General features: G+C 37.9%; 1 protein-coding gene across 2 annotated transcripts; it reads right to left on the bottom strand.

The window, feature by feature from the left end:
• Positions 1-16,548, bottom strand: KLHL41 (kelch like family member 41). Of its 2 annotated transcripts, XM_009443713.5 has the most exons (7): positions 15,348-16,548; positions 11,497-11,654; positions 11,267-11,374; positions 7,837-8,022; positions 5,245-5,391; positions 558-674; positions 1-245 (listed from the first exon to the last, which is right to left on the bottom strand). In XM_009443713.5, the coding sequence occupies exons 1-6, from the start codon at positions 16,455-16,457 to the stop codon at positions 563-565; spliced, it is 1,821 nt and encodes a 606-aa protein (XP_009441988.1). In that variant the 5' UTR covers positions 16,458-16,548; the 3' UTR covers positions 1-245; positions 558-562. The 2 variants fall into 2 exon arrangements, with proteins under 2 accessions (XP_009441988.1, XP_001135383.1); XM_001135383.6 differs by having other exon boundaries at positions 1-674; positions 15,348-16,547.
• Between the last annotated feature and the right edge of the window lie 2,423 nt (positions 16,549-18,971).

Raw genomic sequence — 18,971 nt, 5'->3', positions numbered from 1 at the left:
TTTGAATTTGACTACTTTTACTTACAAGAGACTTTTCCCCATCAAACGATTTCCCCATCCATTTATTACACTTCTGAAGTAGGATTTCTGAAGTCATCTTACGGCATGTAATTCTTAGTATAATGCACAGGATTCCTGTCATTTTGAAGCACGAGGAGAGGTTTTTGATATTTTAAACATTTTTTTAGTGTAGATGCACATATTCTCCACTTCCAATTGTAATAGAAAATCAGTGTAAGGATACCCTAATGATGCAAATGAAATGATTAGCAAACAACTCAAATTTAGGAGCCTTCTTTACAATCCATTGAGTGAAACAGATTCACAAAATAATTTGTTCAACTGAAGATTTAATTTATTATTAGAAAATGGTTTTAAACTCTGATCATTACATTGAAGAGTCAATGACTGAGGTTTTGTTACCTACTGCTCATCTCTTAGACAATAACTTCTTGAATAATTTCTACATGAGTGTCTGTACAAGCTTTTAAAAAACAGAATAAATTAAAGCCCCATTCACCAAACAAACCACCTCCCAATCTATTATGTTTTGTCACCTTGTTCACAGTTTAGACAGTTTGAAGAGATTTAAACGTGTTGCTAGGCAACTAGCTCCTGAAGCATAACGTATTTCCTTCAACATCCCAGCCCATTCTTTTTTATCATCTTCATACCTGATGGAGGAAAAAAAAGTAATCAATAAGCAGCTTTAGTTCCATAGGTTTCCCTGTGTTCAGAATACAAATGTGGATCTTTGAAAAAACCCTAGTGGCTCTTACTCAGAAGAAGATGCACCTGCCTGGTAGAACAGAACTTAAATATCTCCCAAATATGCATTGTCTGGATGAGCATGTGCCTGAACTACTGCCACAGTATTTAATCTGGATGCCTAGGCAGTTCAGCATTCTCTGGGAATCAAAGACTGCAGAGAAGAGGAATAAATAGCTAAGCAGTTAAACATTCATTCACCTTTGAATTGATGAAGATGGCTGGTCTCTGAGTCAAAGTAAGCAGACTCTTGCTTAAGAGAAAGAACTGAGGAAGAGCAGGGACTATCGGTAGACTTAATTATGCCTTCAATTGTTCCTATACACTAGTGCCTAGCATGGCACCTGATACACAGCCGTCACTTTATGAAAATTTGTTCCCCTTCCCCTTTATTGTTCTGTTTGAGGACTACTCTTAGACTTTGCACTTGACTTAGGTAAGAACTGGTCTTCATCTCTGAATATTCAAGGTTATAAAGATACAGACAACTTGAATTCCCTTGTACGATGTGTGCTGAACATGTCTGCTCTGCCTGGTGCCTGGAATATTTTCTTTGTGTGGGAAGCTTCTAAATGCCACCTTCTCTCTGAAACCTTTCTCACCTTCCTTAAGCACAGTTTGTTGCTTTCTCTTTCTCATATCATCCTTTATATGGTATTATAGCAATTATCACTCCATTTTAATTCCCCCCCCCCATGTCCTCAAGCCTCAAAGGCATCTGAGGACAAATAATATATTAATATCTCTCCACAAATTGTCAAGACCTGGCACAAGACAACCCCAAATCAGCCAGGTGTGGTGGCTTACGCCTGTGATCCCAGCACTTTGGGAGGCCGAGGGGGGCAGGTCACCTGAGATCAGGAGTTTGAGACCAGCCTGGCCAATATGGCAAAACCCCGTCTCTACTAAAAATATAAAAATTAGCCAGGCATGGTAGTGTGCGCCTGTAATCCTAGCTACTCTGGAGGCCGAGGCAAGAGAATTGCTTGAACCCGGGAGGCGGAGGTTGCAGTGAGTCAAGATTGCACAGCAAGACTCCATCTCAAAAAAAAAAAAAAGATTTACCCCAAATCATTCTGTGATGAATGGAGATTTAAAATAATTATTAAAATTAGCTTGTACCTACATAAGACATGCTCTGACTTAATTTCATCAATGTTCCAAATTAGTTCTCAATAATTGTACCATGCACTGATTTTTATGTAGAGGAAAGCATACAAAAAATATTTTGCTACTAATAAAGGGAATAACCTTAATTACATAAAATTCAGGGCAACAAATTAAGAGATAAATAATAGTTTTAAATGACCTAAAGAAAGTGACCACATTTAAACAATATGAGGTTAAGGTTAAATGAGGTTTAAAAATGTTTGCTTCCTGGCAGTTATATTTACTTTCAGCTTGGTCAGTCCTAAATAATGGAATGATTTCAAGAAAAAAATACAAGAATGGAATTTTTTTTTTTTACATATCATAGTAAGAGGGTCTATGTTGAGAATGTTGTATACTGAGAGTTTTCACCTCTGCATGTGTGATTAGGGAGGTTCACTAGGAAATTGAGGGCAAATAGGCAGCCAGGTTTCTCTAGATCGGCGGCCTTCAACTTTAACACACATCTAAGTCACCTGGAGGGTTTGTGCAAACACAGATCGCTGGCCCTATCACCCCCAGAGTTTCTAATTTAACAGATTTGAAGTGAGACCTGAGAATCTGCCTTTCTGATAAGTACCCAGGTGAGGCTGATGCTGCTTTGGGAACCACTGTAGTAGATTACAGGTTCTCAAACTTAATTGCCAATAGAACCAGCTGGAGATGTTAAAGATACTGATGCCTAGGTCCTACTCTCAGAGATTGAGTTAATTGGTATGAAGGGTGGCCTGGGCATCAGGATTTTTTAAAGCTCCCCAAGTGTTTCTAATATGCAGTAAAGTTTGAGAATCATGCTCCAGATCCTACCCCAAATTAGGAAATACCAGTCTCAAAATAGCCAAGCAGATAGTGATGAATGCCCCCCTCTTCTCTTTACCCAATCCAGTGGTTCCCAAACTTGTCTACACATATAGAAACATCCATGGATCTTTTAAAATTTCCAAAGCCCAGGCCATACTTCAGACCAATTAAATCACAGTCAATATGAGTGGGATAGAGGTGTTAGTATTTTTTGAAGCACCCTGGTGATTCGAATGTGCAGGCAACTTTGGGAACCACTGCTCTAATCGCAAAATAAACCACAATCAGAGAGGATCCCTCTTTTAGGTTCCCTAAACAATGTCAGGGCCACTTTTATAGCAGGAGATTCTGTACTTTCTTTTGCTGCCTATAACTTTTCCCTGCAGGGGCAGCATGACTTTTGATAACCCTTAGGAACCAGGAGGGCTTCAGGGAGGTCCCACTGATTGACAGCACAATGACTTAATATCAGTGTTTCTCAACCCTGGCTGCTGATTAGAATCATCTGGGGCTGGGCTCGGTGGCTGACGTCTGTAATCCCAGCACTGTGGGAGGCTGAGGTGGGTGGATCACCTGAGGTCAGGAGTTCAAGACCAGCCTGGCCAATATGGTGAAACCCCATCTCTACTAAAAATACAAAAATTAGCCGGGCATGGTGGTGCACACCTGTAGTCCCAGCTACTCCAGAGGCTGAGGCAGGAGAATCGCTGGAGATGGAGGTTGCAGTGAGCCGAGATCACATCACTGCACTACAGCCTCGGTGACAGAGTGAGACTCTGTCTCACCAAAAATAAAATAAAATAAAATAAAAAAATAAAAAATAAAAAAATCACTGGGAAGGTTTTAGGAACTAGGGATGCTCAATTCTACCTCCAGAAATTTTGATATAATTGGTCTGTGTTAAGGCCCAGACACTGGTATATTTTAAAAGCATCCCAGATGATTGTAACATACAGCTAAGGTTGAGAATCACTGCCCATTTATATATTTGGTACCTGGCCCTGTTTTCCAAAAAACCCTAACCTTCCCAGCCTTCATTAGTTCATCCTTTTTTCCTACTGCTTCCAGCTTTTCCCCATCTCACTGTCTTGCTAATTCTAGCCTCTTTGCTCCGTGGAAATCTCATTTTTTTTCTCTTTCTCCCTCTTTTTTGGGGGGAGGAGGGAAAGTAGTTAATTTCCTTGCATAGCCACTTTTTTTCTTGCCCTCTACACAGCTAGTTAATATTACAACATGGGGAAATGATGTCTAATGCACAAATCATTGTTTGGTTAAGGTACCAGCTTTTCAGCCTTTTTAGTTCAGCATCTGGGAATAAAGCATCTGCTGGTTAAGGTATAGAACAAATAATATCCACTTTTCACTCTCAGGCTTAGTGGTATGCCTTCACTGATTAAGTATAAATGGCACTCTTCCAAAACTGTACTTATAAACTTAAATGTGCAAACAATTCACCTAAGAATCTTGTTAAAAAATACAGATTCTCATTCAGTAGGGTCTGGGATTCTGTGTTTCTTTTTTCTTTTTTTTTTTCTTTTAAGACTCGCTCTGTTGCTGAGGCTGGAGTGCAGTGGCACGATCTCAGTTCAAAATAAAATAAAAACATACTTTTTTAAAAATAGCCTCACTAAAATGTTCAATTGAGTAACAGTTTCAAGTGTCATACTTAGGAGAACTGCCTGGCACCTCCAGGCAGGTAAAATGGATTGCTATTTTGACTTTTTTCATTTTAAAAAGGCATTTATTAGCTGAATCCTCAAACAATTGGAAAGCTGTTTAAATTAGATTGAAAACAGAACTAATGAAGTAGTGGAAAGCTCAAGAGGTTAAATGTTTCTTTGGGCTGGGTACGTGGCTCACGCCTGTAATCCTAGCACTTTGGGAGATTGAGGCGGGTGGATCACCTGAGGTCAGGAGTTCAAGACCAGCCTGGCCAACATGGCGAAATGCCGTCTCACTAAAAATATAAAAATTAGCTGGGCGTGGTGGCATATGCCTGTAATCCCAGCTACTCGGGAGGCTGAGGCAGGAGAATCACTTGAACCTGGGAGGCCGAGGTTGCAGTGAGCTGAGATCCTGCCATTGTACTCCAGCCTGGGTGACAGAAACTCTGTCTCAAAAAAATAAAAATAAAAAAGTAAAAAACATAAAATTTTTTTTTAGAACTCTGTTTTGTTAGGAAATAAACTACTCTGGAGCAAAGAGGCTTTCACTCTACTGGATGCCTACAGCATTATACTCTTAGAGCTGGAATGAAGCTGAGAGTATCAAAGGTCCAACTCTCATTTTACAGTAAGAAACAGGCCCGCCCAGATAATTTCTTTATCAGGCTCAGAGCTAACTAGAAGTAGATACTTGTTCAAGTAAGTGGCATGTACAAAAGTTCAATTAGGTTTGAAGTGTTTAGTCTACTACCAAGAAGTAGCTTGCATGTTGGGAAAATCTGGCTTATTATTTACTACAAAATAGTTTATCAGTCATCTGATTTAATATGTGATTCTGAAAATTGAAGTGATGAGAACTTACTTCCATATGTCATTGACTTCAGTGGGTGCAAATTCTTTAGACTCCAGTTGAATCATAGCAAAACCACCAATTGCATACAGAGATCCAGCCAGGCTGACCAAACTGATGGAGCTTCTTTCTTGGGGAAATTCGGTCATTACATCCCATCTAGGTATCATTAAAAATATAGTCAATGTAAAACTTAAAGAAATGCCAGATGTACTTACTGAGCAATTATAGGAAATAATAATGTAAAAATTCAAGTAGTGGCCAGGCAGCCAGGCGCGGTGGCTCATGCCTGTAATCCCAGCACTTTGGGAGGCTGAGACGGGTAGATCACCTGAGGTCAGGAGTTTGAGACCAGCCTGACCAACATGGTGAAACCCCACCTCTACCAAAAATACAAAAAATTAGCCAGGCACGGTGGCGCGCACTTGTAACTTCAGCTATTTGGGAGGCTGAGGCAGGAGAATCACTTGAACCTGGGAGGCGGAGGTTGCAGTGAGCTGAGATTGTGCAACTGTACTCCAGCCTGGGCAACAGAGCGAGACTCTATCTAAATAAAAAATAAATATTCAAGTAGCGGCTGGGTTCGGTGGCTCATGCCTGTAATCCCAGCACTTTGGGAGACTGAGGCAGGAGGATTGCTTGAGCCCAAGGAGTATGCGACCAGCCTGGGCAACAAAATGGACTGCCTCCACACACACACACACACACACACACACACACACACACACACACTGAGGCAGGAGGATTGCTTGAGCCCAAGGAGTATGAGACCAGCCTGGGCAACAAAATGGACTGTCTACACACACACACACACACACACACACAGAGCCAGGCCTGGTGGTATGTCCCTATAGTCCCAGCTACTTGGGAGGATCTCTTGAGCCCTTGAGGTCAAGGCTGCGGTGAGCTATGATCGCATTGCTGCATTCCAGCCTGGGTGATAGAGCAAAACCCTGTCTTTAAGGGGGGAAAAAAAAATTCAAGGAGCACAGGCATCTAAAAGTAAATGACTAAGTTTGCTACTAGAAAATATTTGAAAGATGTAACTTCATTAAATATAAAGCCTTCAATATGGCAACCCTAAGGCCAGGCACGGTGGCTCATGCCTGTAATCCTAGCACTTTGGCAGGCCTAGGTGGGTGGATCACCTGAGGTCAGGAGTTCGAGACCAGCCTGACCAACATGGTGAAACCCCATCTCTACTAAAAATACAAAAAATTAGCCGATTTTTTTCTAATTATAAAAATAATATATGTACATTATAGAAAATCTGTACTCCAGCCTGTGTGACACAGTGAGACCCTGTCTCAAAAAAAAAAAAAAAAGTTTGAGAAAATCTGGAAAGTACAGAAAGGTATACAAGCAGATATCTCCATAATCATACCTTACAGACATAATCACAAGCAACAATTTGGTGTAATTTTGTCATCTTTTTAAAAAGCATGTACATTTAAGCTTCCATACATATAAATGAAACTAAGAAGATATTTACAGTTTTTGTGTGTTGCTTCTTAACTTACATCATGAGTGTTTACCCACATTACAGTCTTCAAAAACATTATTTTTAATGATAATTTAAATCGTGTTCCACAAAAGTTCCTTGTAATTTTCAGATACTAAAGTCTGTTTTGTAGTCAGGCATACATGTTTCTAAAAAAAGTAATAATATTTCTCTTTTTTCTTCATTGCTAAACTAGGAATATAAAAGGTACATACTCATCCAGATGTGTGAGCTCAAAAATTTTAAAAAGACCAATTTTATATGAAGAATAGCTGTCAAATATCTTTTCACATTAAGTCAATAAAAGCTTAAAAATGAAATTTTTAATAAAATTATAAACAGCGTAAAGGAATGAAAACTTCGGAAGCATTCATACTTTACAGATATTAATCATTAACAAGTTAAGTGAAGATCTTTTCATAAAGAAACTACATTTAAAATCAAATGATTCCACAGAGACATGTATATCCATCTACACATAGACAATTATTCAGGGCCAGGTGTGCTGGCTCACACCTATAATCCTAGCACTTTGGGAGGCCACCGTGGGAGGATCATTTGAAGCCAGGAGTTAGAGACCAGTATGGACAACATAGTGAGACCCTGTCTGTACCAAAAACAAAAACAAAAACAAAAATTAGCTGGGCATAGTGGTAGTCCTAGCTACTCAGGAGCCTGAGGTGAGAGGATCACCTGAGCCCAGGAGTTTGAGGCAGCAGTGAGCTATGATTGTGCCACTTCACTCCAGCCTGGGTGACAGAGCCAGACCTTGTCTCTTAAAAATAAAAAAATCAAAATTATTCACAAGTATTACCTTTGCATTTCTAAATTCACAAAGTTAATAACAAGGACAAATAGAGCATGACAACACTGACTTAAGGGTCATATGTTCCAGATTACAGACATGTAATGCATCAGAATGTTAGACAAGATTTACATCCAGTAACAACAAAAGAAACCCAGATGAAAATACTTCCTTTGTAATCTGTGGCTCTGTACCCTCCCATCCCCACATCCTAATTAGAAAGATAACTTTTTATCCAAAGTTAACAATTAAAATGTATAGTTGTTCACATGCTATATACTAAGATGTGGCAACTCACTTATTTGTTGTAAGGTCAAAAGCTTCAACTGAAGCTGAAAGACCATCTTCAGTGACACCTCCTGCAATCACAATTTTGCCTTTATGGACTGCTACTCCAAACATGGAACGAGGAATTTTCATTGGAGCCAGATCTTTCCAATCTCCTTTTTTGGGGTTGAAGATAAACACCCTGTTTGTACATTTTCTGTAAACAGAAAAACAAATGTTCCTTTTAGAACCTTCTTTTTTTGACAGCACCTTCACTAATAATTTGGCTTTGCTTGTCATGAAAAATATATAGTAAGGCAGAAGATCAGAAAACTCCAAAGAATTCTTAATTTGAACATATGCCACTAAACAAAGGACAAGCCCAAATGTGGGGACCAAAACTATAACTTAATTATACTATTGGAAGATAGGGTACCTTTACTTCTGGATAGCTGCTTAGAACCCCAGGCACAGCTGATTTTAATCGTATCTACTAAATTCAATTGAAGTTTTTTTACTCTATTTGAGTAAAAAATAAAATCATAAACCTTTTATTGCACCTCAATGACAAATGGTAAGTTTATTTATTATCTGAATATCCTAGGAACGAATCAGTTAACTTAAAAAATAATTAGGTGCAAATATACCTACTTTAAATTTTATATGATAGATCATTTTATTTTATATTAGCACTAACATACCAGTGCATTTTAAGAAATCTGGGACTATGGATTAGACAACAAATCATCTGAGCTGATGAATCATGAGAACAGTTTTACATGCTAAATGCTACCAGAAAGACCTGGACTCATCTGAATTATTATTCACTCTGCCACCCAGGCTGGAGTGCAGTGGTACGATCTTGGCTCACCGCAACCTCCGCATCCAGGGCTCAAGTGATCCTCCCATCTCAACTTCCCAGGTAGCTGGGAACACAGGCATGTGCCATCGCACCCAGCTAGTTTTTTGTATGCTTGGTAGAGACAGGGTTTCGCCATGTTGGCCAGGCTGGTCTCGAATTCCTGAGCTCAAGTGATCCTCCAGCCTCAGCCTCCCAAAGTGCTGGGATTACAGGTGTGAGCCACCATGCCCCGCCCTTAGTATGTTTTTTATGGTTCCTTGAAGTTATCTATAATTTGATGGGAGTTCAGAATTTCAAATAATAATTGATTAACTGGATATATTTGGTGATGAAAAACACCTTAACTTTTTTGTGAGGACAATTTTTTTCTTAATTGTGTAAAAGACCAGTTATCTGGAGTAGAAGCATTTCCTCTAATATTTGACTATTGGTATCATTTGAACACTTCTTGATAAGAACATTATCCAAAATCATGTTCTTCAAATTCATTAGTGGGAACTGGTGCAATTCAGCACTTACTTTTATTTATTTATTTATTTCTGGAGACGGAGTTTTGCTCTTGTTGCCCAGGCTGGAGTGCAGTGGCGCGATATCAGCTCACTGTCTCCCGAGTTCAAGTGATTCTCCTGCCTCAGCCTCTCTAGTAGCTGGGATTACAGGCAAACGCCACCACGCCTGGTTAATTTTGTATTTTTAGTAGAGACGGGGTTTCTCCACGTTGGACAGGCTGGTCTCAAACTCCCGACCTCAGGTGATCTGCCTGCCTTGGTCTCCCAAAGTGCTGGGATTACAGGCATGAGCCACTGCACCCAGCCCAGCACTTACTTTTAGATAATGACTCATTTCAAAGTTCTTGACTTTGACATTTGTCAAGCAGTGTTGTGTTAGTTAATCATATTCTCAAGATTGATATATTCCTACTGACAAGAACTGTATGCTTCTTACTGACATATCAATTTCCTAGTTACTAATGCTGCTTGAAGGAAACAATTTAAATCATTTGGCAGGGTTCCTGTGTTTCCAAAGTCAGAATGCTCTTTAGTAGTGATTTTCCATTCAGTTTACTCAGGAAAAATGCCCAAAATAAGATCTGGCACCAGGTGAGCATATAATATACCTTCCTTTAAATTTGATAGGAATAGCTGGGATTAGGGAGGATATAAAAATTTTAGAATATGTTATCTTTGAATACAGGTAGATGTTTAAAAACCATTGCTTTTTAAAATCGCCTTTTCTGTGCTATATTTACCATTTAAATTGACTAATACCCAATAATCATTAACTCCAGAATAGAGTTCTTGACATCTAACACATTTCTATATTTTACTCTCCTTTCCTGCTTTGCCCTTACAATTCTAAATTTTGGCTCCCTTTTCAGGGTTGGACATCACTATTAATTCAATGGCCTGGGCAAATGATGACAAGCCAAATCAGGTAGATTTTTCAGGGGCAGAATATTAGTTCTCACCATCTAAACTGAAAATGCTTATTTTACTAGACAGGTTATACTGGTTTGACTGTCTCTGAAGCATTCGGAGCTCACTTCTCCTCTCTCTGGGTTATAACATCTCTTTCCTGATTACAGGTTCCTTAAGAATTGACTGGAAATCAAGTTAGGTTTATATATGAAACCTCATCCTGGTTTTCTCACAAGATACTGGGTGCTACTGGGAGCTCAGTTTTGAACAGTTGGAAGCCATTTTGAATATTACCTCTGTCAGGGAGTAAATATGTGGAAGAACACTGCTGAGGAAATAACTGCCTTAATTTTTTGTTTTTATTTTGTCTTTTTTACTTCCCTCTTTTCAATCACCATGCTTTTCTTTCAAACTGACCTATCTAAAGTCCCTCTTATGAATGTAAAGTACAAATCCATGATATTTTTTATGCACAGTTGTCTTAGAAGATATATTTTAAATACTACTTTAAAGATACATTTCAATTTTTATCTACTTATGGCTAAATGAATAAGAAAACCCATTGGTTTTAATGTAGTAAAATGCAATTATAAATCAGTGAAATACAGGACTTGATTATGCTCCTAGATACTGCCTGGACTGTAAGGATGCTTATGATTGGGGTATTAGGCTCATTCCTAGCAGTATGCTGAGTATCTACATGTTTACTTCAGCGACTTGAAATTTTAAGATTTTCCCTCCACAATATGATAGGTGAGAACCATGTCCCATTTTAGTGTGCAGATCCAAAGGAAAAGAGGAAGAGACCGGGCGTGATGGCTCACACCTATAATCCTAGCACTTTGGGAGGCTGAAGCGGGCAGATCACCTGAGGTTGGGAGTTCAAGACCAGCCTGACCAACATGGAGAAACCCTGTCTCTACTAAAAATACAAAATTAGCCAGGCGTGGTGGAGCATGCCTGTAATCCCAGCTACTCAGGAGGCTGAGACAGGAGAATCGCTTGAACCCAGGAGGCGGCGGTTGCAGTGAGCCGAGATCACACCACTGCACTCCCGCCTGGGCAACAAGAGTGAAGCTCCATCTCAAAAAAAAAAAAAAAAAAAAAAAAGAAAAAAGAGGAAGAAACCCTTCTAATAAAAAGTCATTTTGACATAAATCATGAGAGTTCAGGGTACTTACTTGTCATCTGTCTTTCCTCCTAGACAATATATCATCCCTTTATGTGAAATCACATTATGGCCATAGACTTTGATAGGGAGTTTTTTTACTTCGTTCCATTTTGCAGCCCTAAAATTAAACAAGACAGAATTTATATACCTTCAGTAAATTCCAGGTTCTGAAAATATGAATATGTTGTAGGCACGCATACACTTGAATGCTTAGGGAACAGGAATATCATGCCAACTTACACAGGATCATAGCATAATACTGAATCCAGCGAAGCCTCTGTTTGAAGGTCTTTGCCTGCAACTACATAGATTTTATCATCCACCTCTCCCAGACCGAAGAGACACCTGGCTGAAGGCAGAGGTGGAAGTCCAACCCATTCAGATGCTATGCTATCGAGCTGAAAAAAACATATATGAGAGATTGTGGAGCCTGTTAGAAAAAAATTAGAAGTACACCAAAAAAAGTTATACTTTATATGTTGTTTAGAAGTCGAGATAGTCAAATATCTCACAAGTAAATAAAACTACAACCCCAAAGTATCACATTGTAGCTCATAATTACCAAGAAGAATGAGTAAATCTACTTGGCCTACCAGATAAAGATATCAAAATCTTCAAGGCTTCAAGAAAAGAAAAAATAGAATAGAATCACCAGAGGTTAATTACAACTGTGAGGTTTCTTGTCAAATTTTTTCCCATATTGCCTTGTTCAGCTTTGAAACAGGAGATCCTCATACTTTTAGGACACTGGGGAAAGAAAGGTTGTCATAACAAGGAGGGTCACAGAATGTGAATGACCCCTGCGTGCTATATTTAACATGCTCCCCATGCCGGCAGCTGGGACAGCTGGACCTGTCACTCAGTCCACAAACAACTGGGATGTTGGGCAATATCTTTTTTTCTTTCTTTAAAAACATTTTAGGTTCTCTGTGTTTTGCTTTATTATTCCTGATACAGGCAGGCGTTAAAGTGAATTTCCTAGTGTGTTGTTGGGAGTCACTTGAAATACTCTTCTCTTTTTTTAAAAATTTATATTAATAAGTAACTGCTCATTTTTGGTCACCACCACTTCTGCAAGCTTAAGATTTTCCCAAGGAGGAAAATCTCCTTGTGCCCATGCCCTGGGGTAGATGATGGTGGCATCTGTTTCATCACTTACTTTTGGTAATTTAAATATTTTACACTTTGCATTTTAGCACACTAAGGCACAAGAAAACTGTTTTCTGCAAGAGTACAGTTGCAGATTTGTTGTTCTCTCTGGTACCACTTCTAGATTGCAAAAATAAAATGAATAAAACCCAGTTTCACTGGATACTAAGAATAGATGTGCATACAAATGGCTGTGGTATAGACAGGGGTGTCTGTGGAAGCCTATCTATATGTGGTCTAGTAACCTCAGTTAAACAAAGTGCTAATTAAGACTAGATGACATGATAAGTTTAATCTCCACATGTGCATTCTTAGCTTTGCATTCACTAATTTCAACAGCTAGATTTTGATCCCTTATGTTTTCACTTTTGAAAGAAATTCTTTGATCATGAAGGTGGTGTGTAATATAGTAGAAATAATAATGAACATTTATGGGGTTTTGACTGTTGTCATAGTCTTTGAACTAAATGCTTTACACAGGTAACCTCATTTAGTTCTCCAGGATAGGCATTTCTATCATCCCCATTTTACAGATGAGGAAACCGAGGCACAGGAAGATTAAATAATTTTCCCAAATACAGAGAACTTTTAGGTGATATTCAAACTCAAGCCATGTACATTCACAGTTGGTTTTAAAAAATGGAAACAGCAGCCATCATAATCCCATACCTGTGGGCTTAACTCTCATACTGTACAGTACTGCCTACCTTCCCATATTACCTGTTAGAGGGCACTTTCTCTAGCAGATGGAACAGTAGACTACCTACCAGTCTCTTTTATAGAGGAACTATCAAGCTATTTAACTTCTCTGAGTTCAACTTTCCTCATTGTTAAAATTAGGGTTTGGACCTAGATTACTTTAAGACCTGTTCAAAGATTTGATGAATCTATTAATTCAAATTAATGAGTGGGGGAAAAAAACCTCCCTTACCAAGGTAAAAAATTCTCACAATCTATTTACAGCATACAATCAAAGGTCAAATTACTCCTAAATTAATGCATTTTAAATAGATGTGACCAAGCAGAAAAATATAAAACCTGAAATTCTCATGTAAATATTGTCTGATGAGTCACAACCCTCTTTTATGGTGAAGTGTTTTTATCCTGGCATACCGTTCTATTAGTGCCTTTTAAAAGCAGCAAGGCATTTGCAGTGAGAGGGAGCTGACCTTCCAACTTTGTATAACTGTTATTGTTAATGTTCTGTTATACAGAACATTAAGTAGGTTTCTTGAACCAAAAATGAGAAGCTGCGTCAGTAAAAGTAAGGGTTTTATTAGGCTGGAAGAGAAGGACAAAGATTAAACTGAACACTTGAAAGTAAAAAGGACTGTGTTATAGATATATTCAATAAATTAAATATGAAATGAAATTTAAAACTCCAGCAATTTTGGAGAATCATTCCATAGCAACAACTATTCCGTGGATCTGTCATTTGTAGGTATCTACCTATATGTCTGTCATCTGTCTATCTGTGTTTTTATAACATTCTTACTTCCTGGATATATTTATAGCCTTTTTCATTGACTTTGCCACTTTTGAAGTTTATTTGACTTTAAAATTAGGGCTTGGGAAATTTTCTGACCCACATTCAAATACTTATAACATTCTTCACTGGAACTTTGAAAATTAAGAAACATGATTAATATGTATTATCACAACTACATTTTTCAAGATTAGAAAAAGTTGATTAAAGGTATAATAGTATTTTGTGAATGCAAAGTATGTCACACACTTTGAGAGCATACTGTGACTGTGGTATGACATTGTATACTTGCTTATCTTTGGCCTTTCCAAGTAAAGTGCCCATAAGCCCCGGCCATGATTAGCTATGACCTAAACAAACTCTTTTGAGCCAGTTGTAAGCTATAAAGTTTCGGTATTGGCATTATGGAAGACAAAGGTTAAGCCAACTCCTTCATAAACTGATAAAGTATAACACATTGATAATATAAGACAAATTCCTTTCAAACAACTAAGGGTATATTGGTTTAGGAGAATTAATTTTCTTGGAAAATTCTGTGGTTTCACAAAACAGATTGTTAAGTTCTAATAATGTCTAAGTGTATCTCTGATCCAAATAAATGTGATATAATAAAAATTTCTAACTATAATTAATTCAAATTAGCAACTTTTGTGTAGACAGTTTTTCCTAGAAGATAATCCAAAGTGTGTGGAATATGTACACAAGTTTTTTTCATTTTCAACAAAATTATATTTTAGGCAGTAACCATAAATAAGAGATGAAGGGCTACCTCCAAGAACTTCAAATGAAGTTCAGGGAAACTTGGAAGAAGGTAGAAAATCTGACCAATTTAGAGCTGCCAGCAGATGAAGAAGAAAAAGAAATTAAAAAAGAAAATCTGACCAATTATTACTTCTTTATAATGGATAAGAACTTTGATTTAGGGAAACTATTTGGGGAAAGACATTAACTATTTTTAATAGGTAAGAGTATACAAGATTAAATTTAGTTTTTACAGCAGGGGGCGGTGGCTCACACCGGTAATCCCAGCACTTTGGGAAGCCAAATTGGGAGGATTGCTTGAGCCCAGGAGTTCGAGACCAGCCGGGGCAACATAGTGAGAGCCCATCTCTGCTAAGAAAAAATAAATTTAGTTTTTACTAAAATACTGGGCTTTGAGGGATTACAGTCACGATCATCTATAAACAAGGCATTTTTGGTAAAATAGTATAAAGAACATCTTAAGTCATTAAACATGAATTAGAACCTCATTATTCACCAAACTTTTTATTACACATTAACAAAGCAGTCAAATATTTTTCTGTCAACGCTCTGTACAGCAAAAGTGCAAGGGACTGGAATAGGACATCAATTAGAGTAAAATGCAAGCAGCTTGAATAATTCACAAATTGGCTAACTGGATGGTGAGTAACAGCCTTCCCTTTAAGCAACTACATATACAAAAAGTCCTTCTTACCTGGAAGAAGTATGACTGTAGAGGTTGATCCTTATTTTCTTCATCCACATATAGTCCTCCTACCACATATATCTGATTTTGCTGGGTAACAATGCTGGAATGATTTCTGGGAATCTGCTCAGCCAGTGCAGTAAGGTAGCATTCATTTTCCGTGGGGTCATAAGCCACTGCTGCTGTGTCATTAACCAAGAGGATGAGGTCTTTTACAAACATTCCATGCCTGGGAATGTCATTCAGGTAACCAGGAAGTAAATCTTCATCACCAACATCACCATTCACCTCACCAGCCCCAGTCTTCGCGGCATTTTTGCTAGGTTCTGGGAGTTTGCCTGCAAAAGCATCTTTTAGAACTTTGATTTTTTTCTGGAGGTCTGGGTTGCTTTTAATTATATCATCTTTCTCAACATGATCCTTAAAATATTTTTCTGTCATAAGGCGAAAACGGATACAATCAAACACTTCACTAAGGTTTTTAACCCTGTTTTCCTTGTCTGTTCGCACCCATTTCATCACTGCCTCAAATACTGCTTCTTCTTTTTCTACATTTAGGCTGTCATTTGAAATGACTGAGATCAGTTCCTGTGGAGACAGTTGCATAAAGTCCTCTTCCTTACAAATCTGTACAAAGCGATCAGACACAAATTCACGGGCAGAAATGGCGAGTCTCGGGCAGTCAAGAAGAAGTCCTAATCTTAGGATGGCTAGACAGTTACCAGGAGCAAGTCTTTTCTGAAGATAAGAAACGCAGACAGTAAACACTGAGGGGATCTGAAAGCGGCTGGCCAATGCAAAAATATCTTGCACATTTCCGTCATTGAGATCAATACTGGCAGAGTACAGGTATTTGATGATTAAATCAAGTATAGCAGGATCCACATTGTCTAGCACTACCTCCTTTTTTTTCGCCTCATCAATTTCAGATAAAAAGTACTCACGGAAGTAAGGACTACAAGCTGACAAAATCAATCTGTGGCAAGGAAGACTTTTGTCACCTGCTTTTAGGGTGCAATCGATGAATTTTTTCTCATCCAGGAGATCTTTTAGACCATCCTGAAGAAGGGTGGATTGGTAAAGCCGCAGTTCCTCTGCAAGTTCCCGCTGGGAATCCATTCTGTGAGAAACCTGGGTAAGGAAGGGGACACTGAAGGCCTTAGCTCCTTGCAGCACACAGGTCTAGCTGTAAAAAGGCAGATCAGTGTGCTTTGCCCAGCTTGAAGCCTTTGCAATTTAATCCCACTAGCTAAATATAGATACCAACTCTAACAACGGGAATTTAGGAGAGCTGGCTTGGAAAGAAGAGTTGTTCTTGCAGCTGTTATAGATTGAAAGTAACAACTGGAACTTTTAATCACTAGGGAAACAGCTAAGAAACAAGACATTTAAGTGAAGTTGAAAGCTTAAAAATACATAACACATTAGAAGATATACTAATAAAGGCTACTACAAGAAAATGTTTATTGAATTAACAGAAAAATGAATCATAAAAATGAGTCACTCCTCTAAATATGTTCTAGTGTCAAGCTACTTGGCTCTCTGAATTAATGATGCAAAGGTCAAGAATATGAGATGTGTTCATTTGAATACTCATAAGCAAGATCTCATTTCCAATAATTGTTAACATACAAATTTTTACTTTCTACTCAGAACAGTGGGATATAGATATTTCTTTTAGAAGTAGTAAACTTAAAGATGTTTACTTCTGTACTAGTTTTACCAAACCTTTAATGTTGCCATGATAATTGAAAAAAGAAGTGCAGAGGAATTGCTAATTTTCTAAAACATTCCAAATTATTCTTACATGGAAAAACTGTAATTAATATTGAATTAAATTATAAAATTATTTATTCATATCCTGCCTTGTCATACAAATGATCTAATGTGGCAAACGATAATAAGGTAAAATAAAAGCAAAAGGTTAAAAGGAATCACAGAGCCAGAAAAAATAATTAAAAGTCAATCTAGGGAACGAAAAAGTCCACACACATTCAAATAAGATCACAAAAGATAATCTGTAATTTTAAGTATCAAAAATTATCATTCATTAAATAAAACGTGAAAAATAGAACAGATATAACCCCATGAGAACAATGTTATCACTAAACACAGCAAAATCAAGATGAACTCCTACAATGGTCACAGAGAACAGCCCCCCCCTTTTTTTAAAAAGAGTATATAACTGGGGACATAACGTAAGTTGTTGATTATAATAGAATGCCATATTAATTATGGAGGTAGAAGTAATGATTTGAAAGAAAATCGGTCCTTTGTTTATATATAGATGGTATAATATACTTCATTAAATACTTTCATTTATTTATTTATTTTTGAGACAGAGTCTCGCTCTGTAACCCAGGCTGGAGTACAATGGCGCAGTCTCGGCTCACTGCAACTTCTGCCTCCCGGGTTCAAGCAAGTCTCTTGCCTCAGCCTCCCGAGTAACTGGGATTACAGGCACCCGCCACCATGCCTGGCTAATTTTTGTATTTTTAGTAGAGACAGGGTTTCATCATGTTGGCCAGGCTGGTCTCGAACTGCTGACCTCGCGATCCGCCTGCCTCGGCCTCCCAAATTGCTGGGATTACACGTGTGAGCCACCGCACTGGGCCCATTAAATACTTTATTACACAGTCATATTGTCACATTATCTGAACTCAAGTAGGGCTGTAGAAATACTGTAATTTCAAAAGTTGGTATTTTTACACATACCCCCAAAAACAAATCCCATGAAGAGAGGGATTGTGGGAGTGTCTGTTCTTTTCAAATGCTATAGCCTAGGGGTTTCGTGAGTGCTTTATAAGTATTTGTTGAATGAATGAATGCCCCAGATCAAGGAATTATGTATTTTTAAACTTCAAGGTCTCTATCCATGAGTAAAGGCCTTTTCTTTTATTTTACATCACAGTGAAGTCAATGGTACTGTCAGCTGCTAAAACAACAGCTGAAAGAAGAGCTCATTGACTCTTTTTCCATTTATAGATGCCACTAAAGGTTTTAACACACCAGAAAAAACTAACAGCTGCTTCCTTGTTTAAACAATAAATGACTCATTTCTCTCTACATGTAACATCTAACATTTGAAAAGATTAATGAGTCAGATGCAAACATCATATGACATCTGAGATTATTCCTTACTAGTCAGCAATTTTATAGTCTCTTTTGCTTGAAAAAAACAATATTTAAACAATAGTTATGGCAGCATTTTATCTGTGACCAGTACAAATTTTTCATACATTCTTTCCCCTCGTCTTAAAGGTGGTTTATTATAATTCCAACCCTTAAAATGTAGACATCCTTTTCCATTTAAATGAAGAAGCCAATTTGTAGCTTTTGTTGATTTTTAATAAACTTAGGTTAGCACTTGGTTGTACTGTATGTCTATGGTTGTACACAGACTTGCATCTTATTTTAAATGTTTTTACATACTTTTCCCTCTGGAAGAAGAGGGCTCCTTTGGCTAATTTCAATTATTTGAAAAAGATTCCTTACAATGTGTTTTACACGGAAACAGTGGTCAAAAACACCGAATGATCCTAGAGAGGTCAACAAGTCTTACCTAACCAAGAAATGAGAAAAATAATATCCTATTTTTGAAAATTCAAAGAAGTTTCAATAAATACAAAGAGA

The sequence above is a fragment of the Pan troglodytes genome, chromosome 13 (genome assembly GCF_028858775.2).
Source record: "Pan troglodytes isolate AG18354 chromosome 13, NHGRI_mPanTro3-v2.0_pri, whole genome shotgun sequence".
In the NCBI taxonomy this organism is placed as follows: Eukaryota; Metazoa; Chordata; class Mammalia; order Primates; family Hominidae; genus Pan; species Pan troglodytes.
Note: the sequence above shows the minus strand (reverse complement) of the source record. Positions and strands in the feature narration are given on the sequence as shown.

What these genes read in the sequence shown, in the direction of transcription:
- KLHL41 (XM_009443713.5), bottom strand. Translation starts at nt 16,457, where the DNA reads ATGGATTCCCAGCGGGAACTTGCAGAGGAACTGCGGCTTTACCAATCC. An exon ending in GTATTATGCTATGATCCTGT is followed by an intron (nt 11,375 to 11,496) that starts GTAAGTTGGCAT and finishes GTTTAATTTTAG; the next exon opens with GGCTGCAAAATGGAACGAAG. An exon ending in GAAGTCAATGACATATGGAA is followed by an intron (nt 675 to 5,244) that starts GTAAGTTCTCAT and finishes TTCCTCCATCAG; the next exon opens with GTATGAAGATGATAAAAAAG.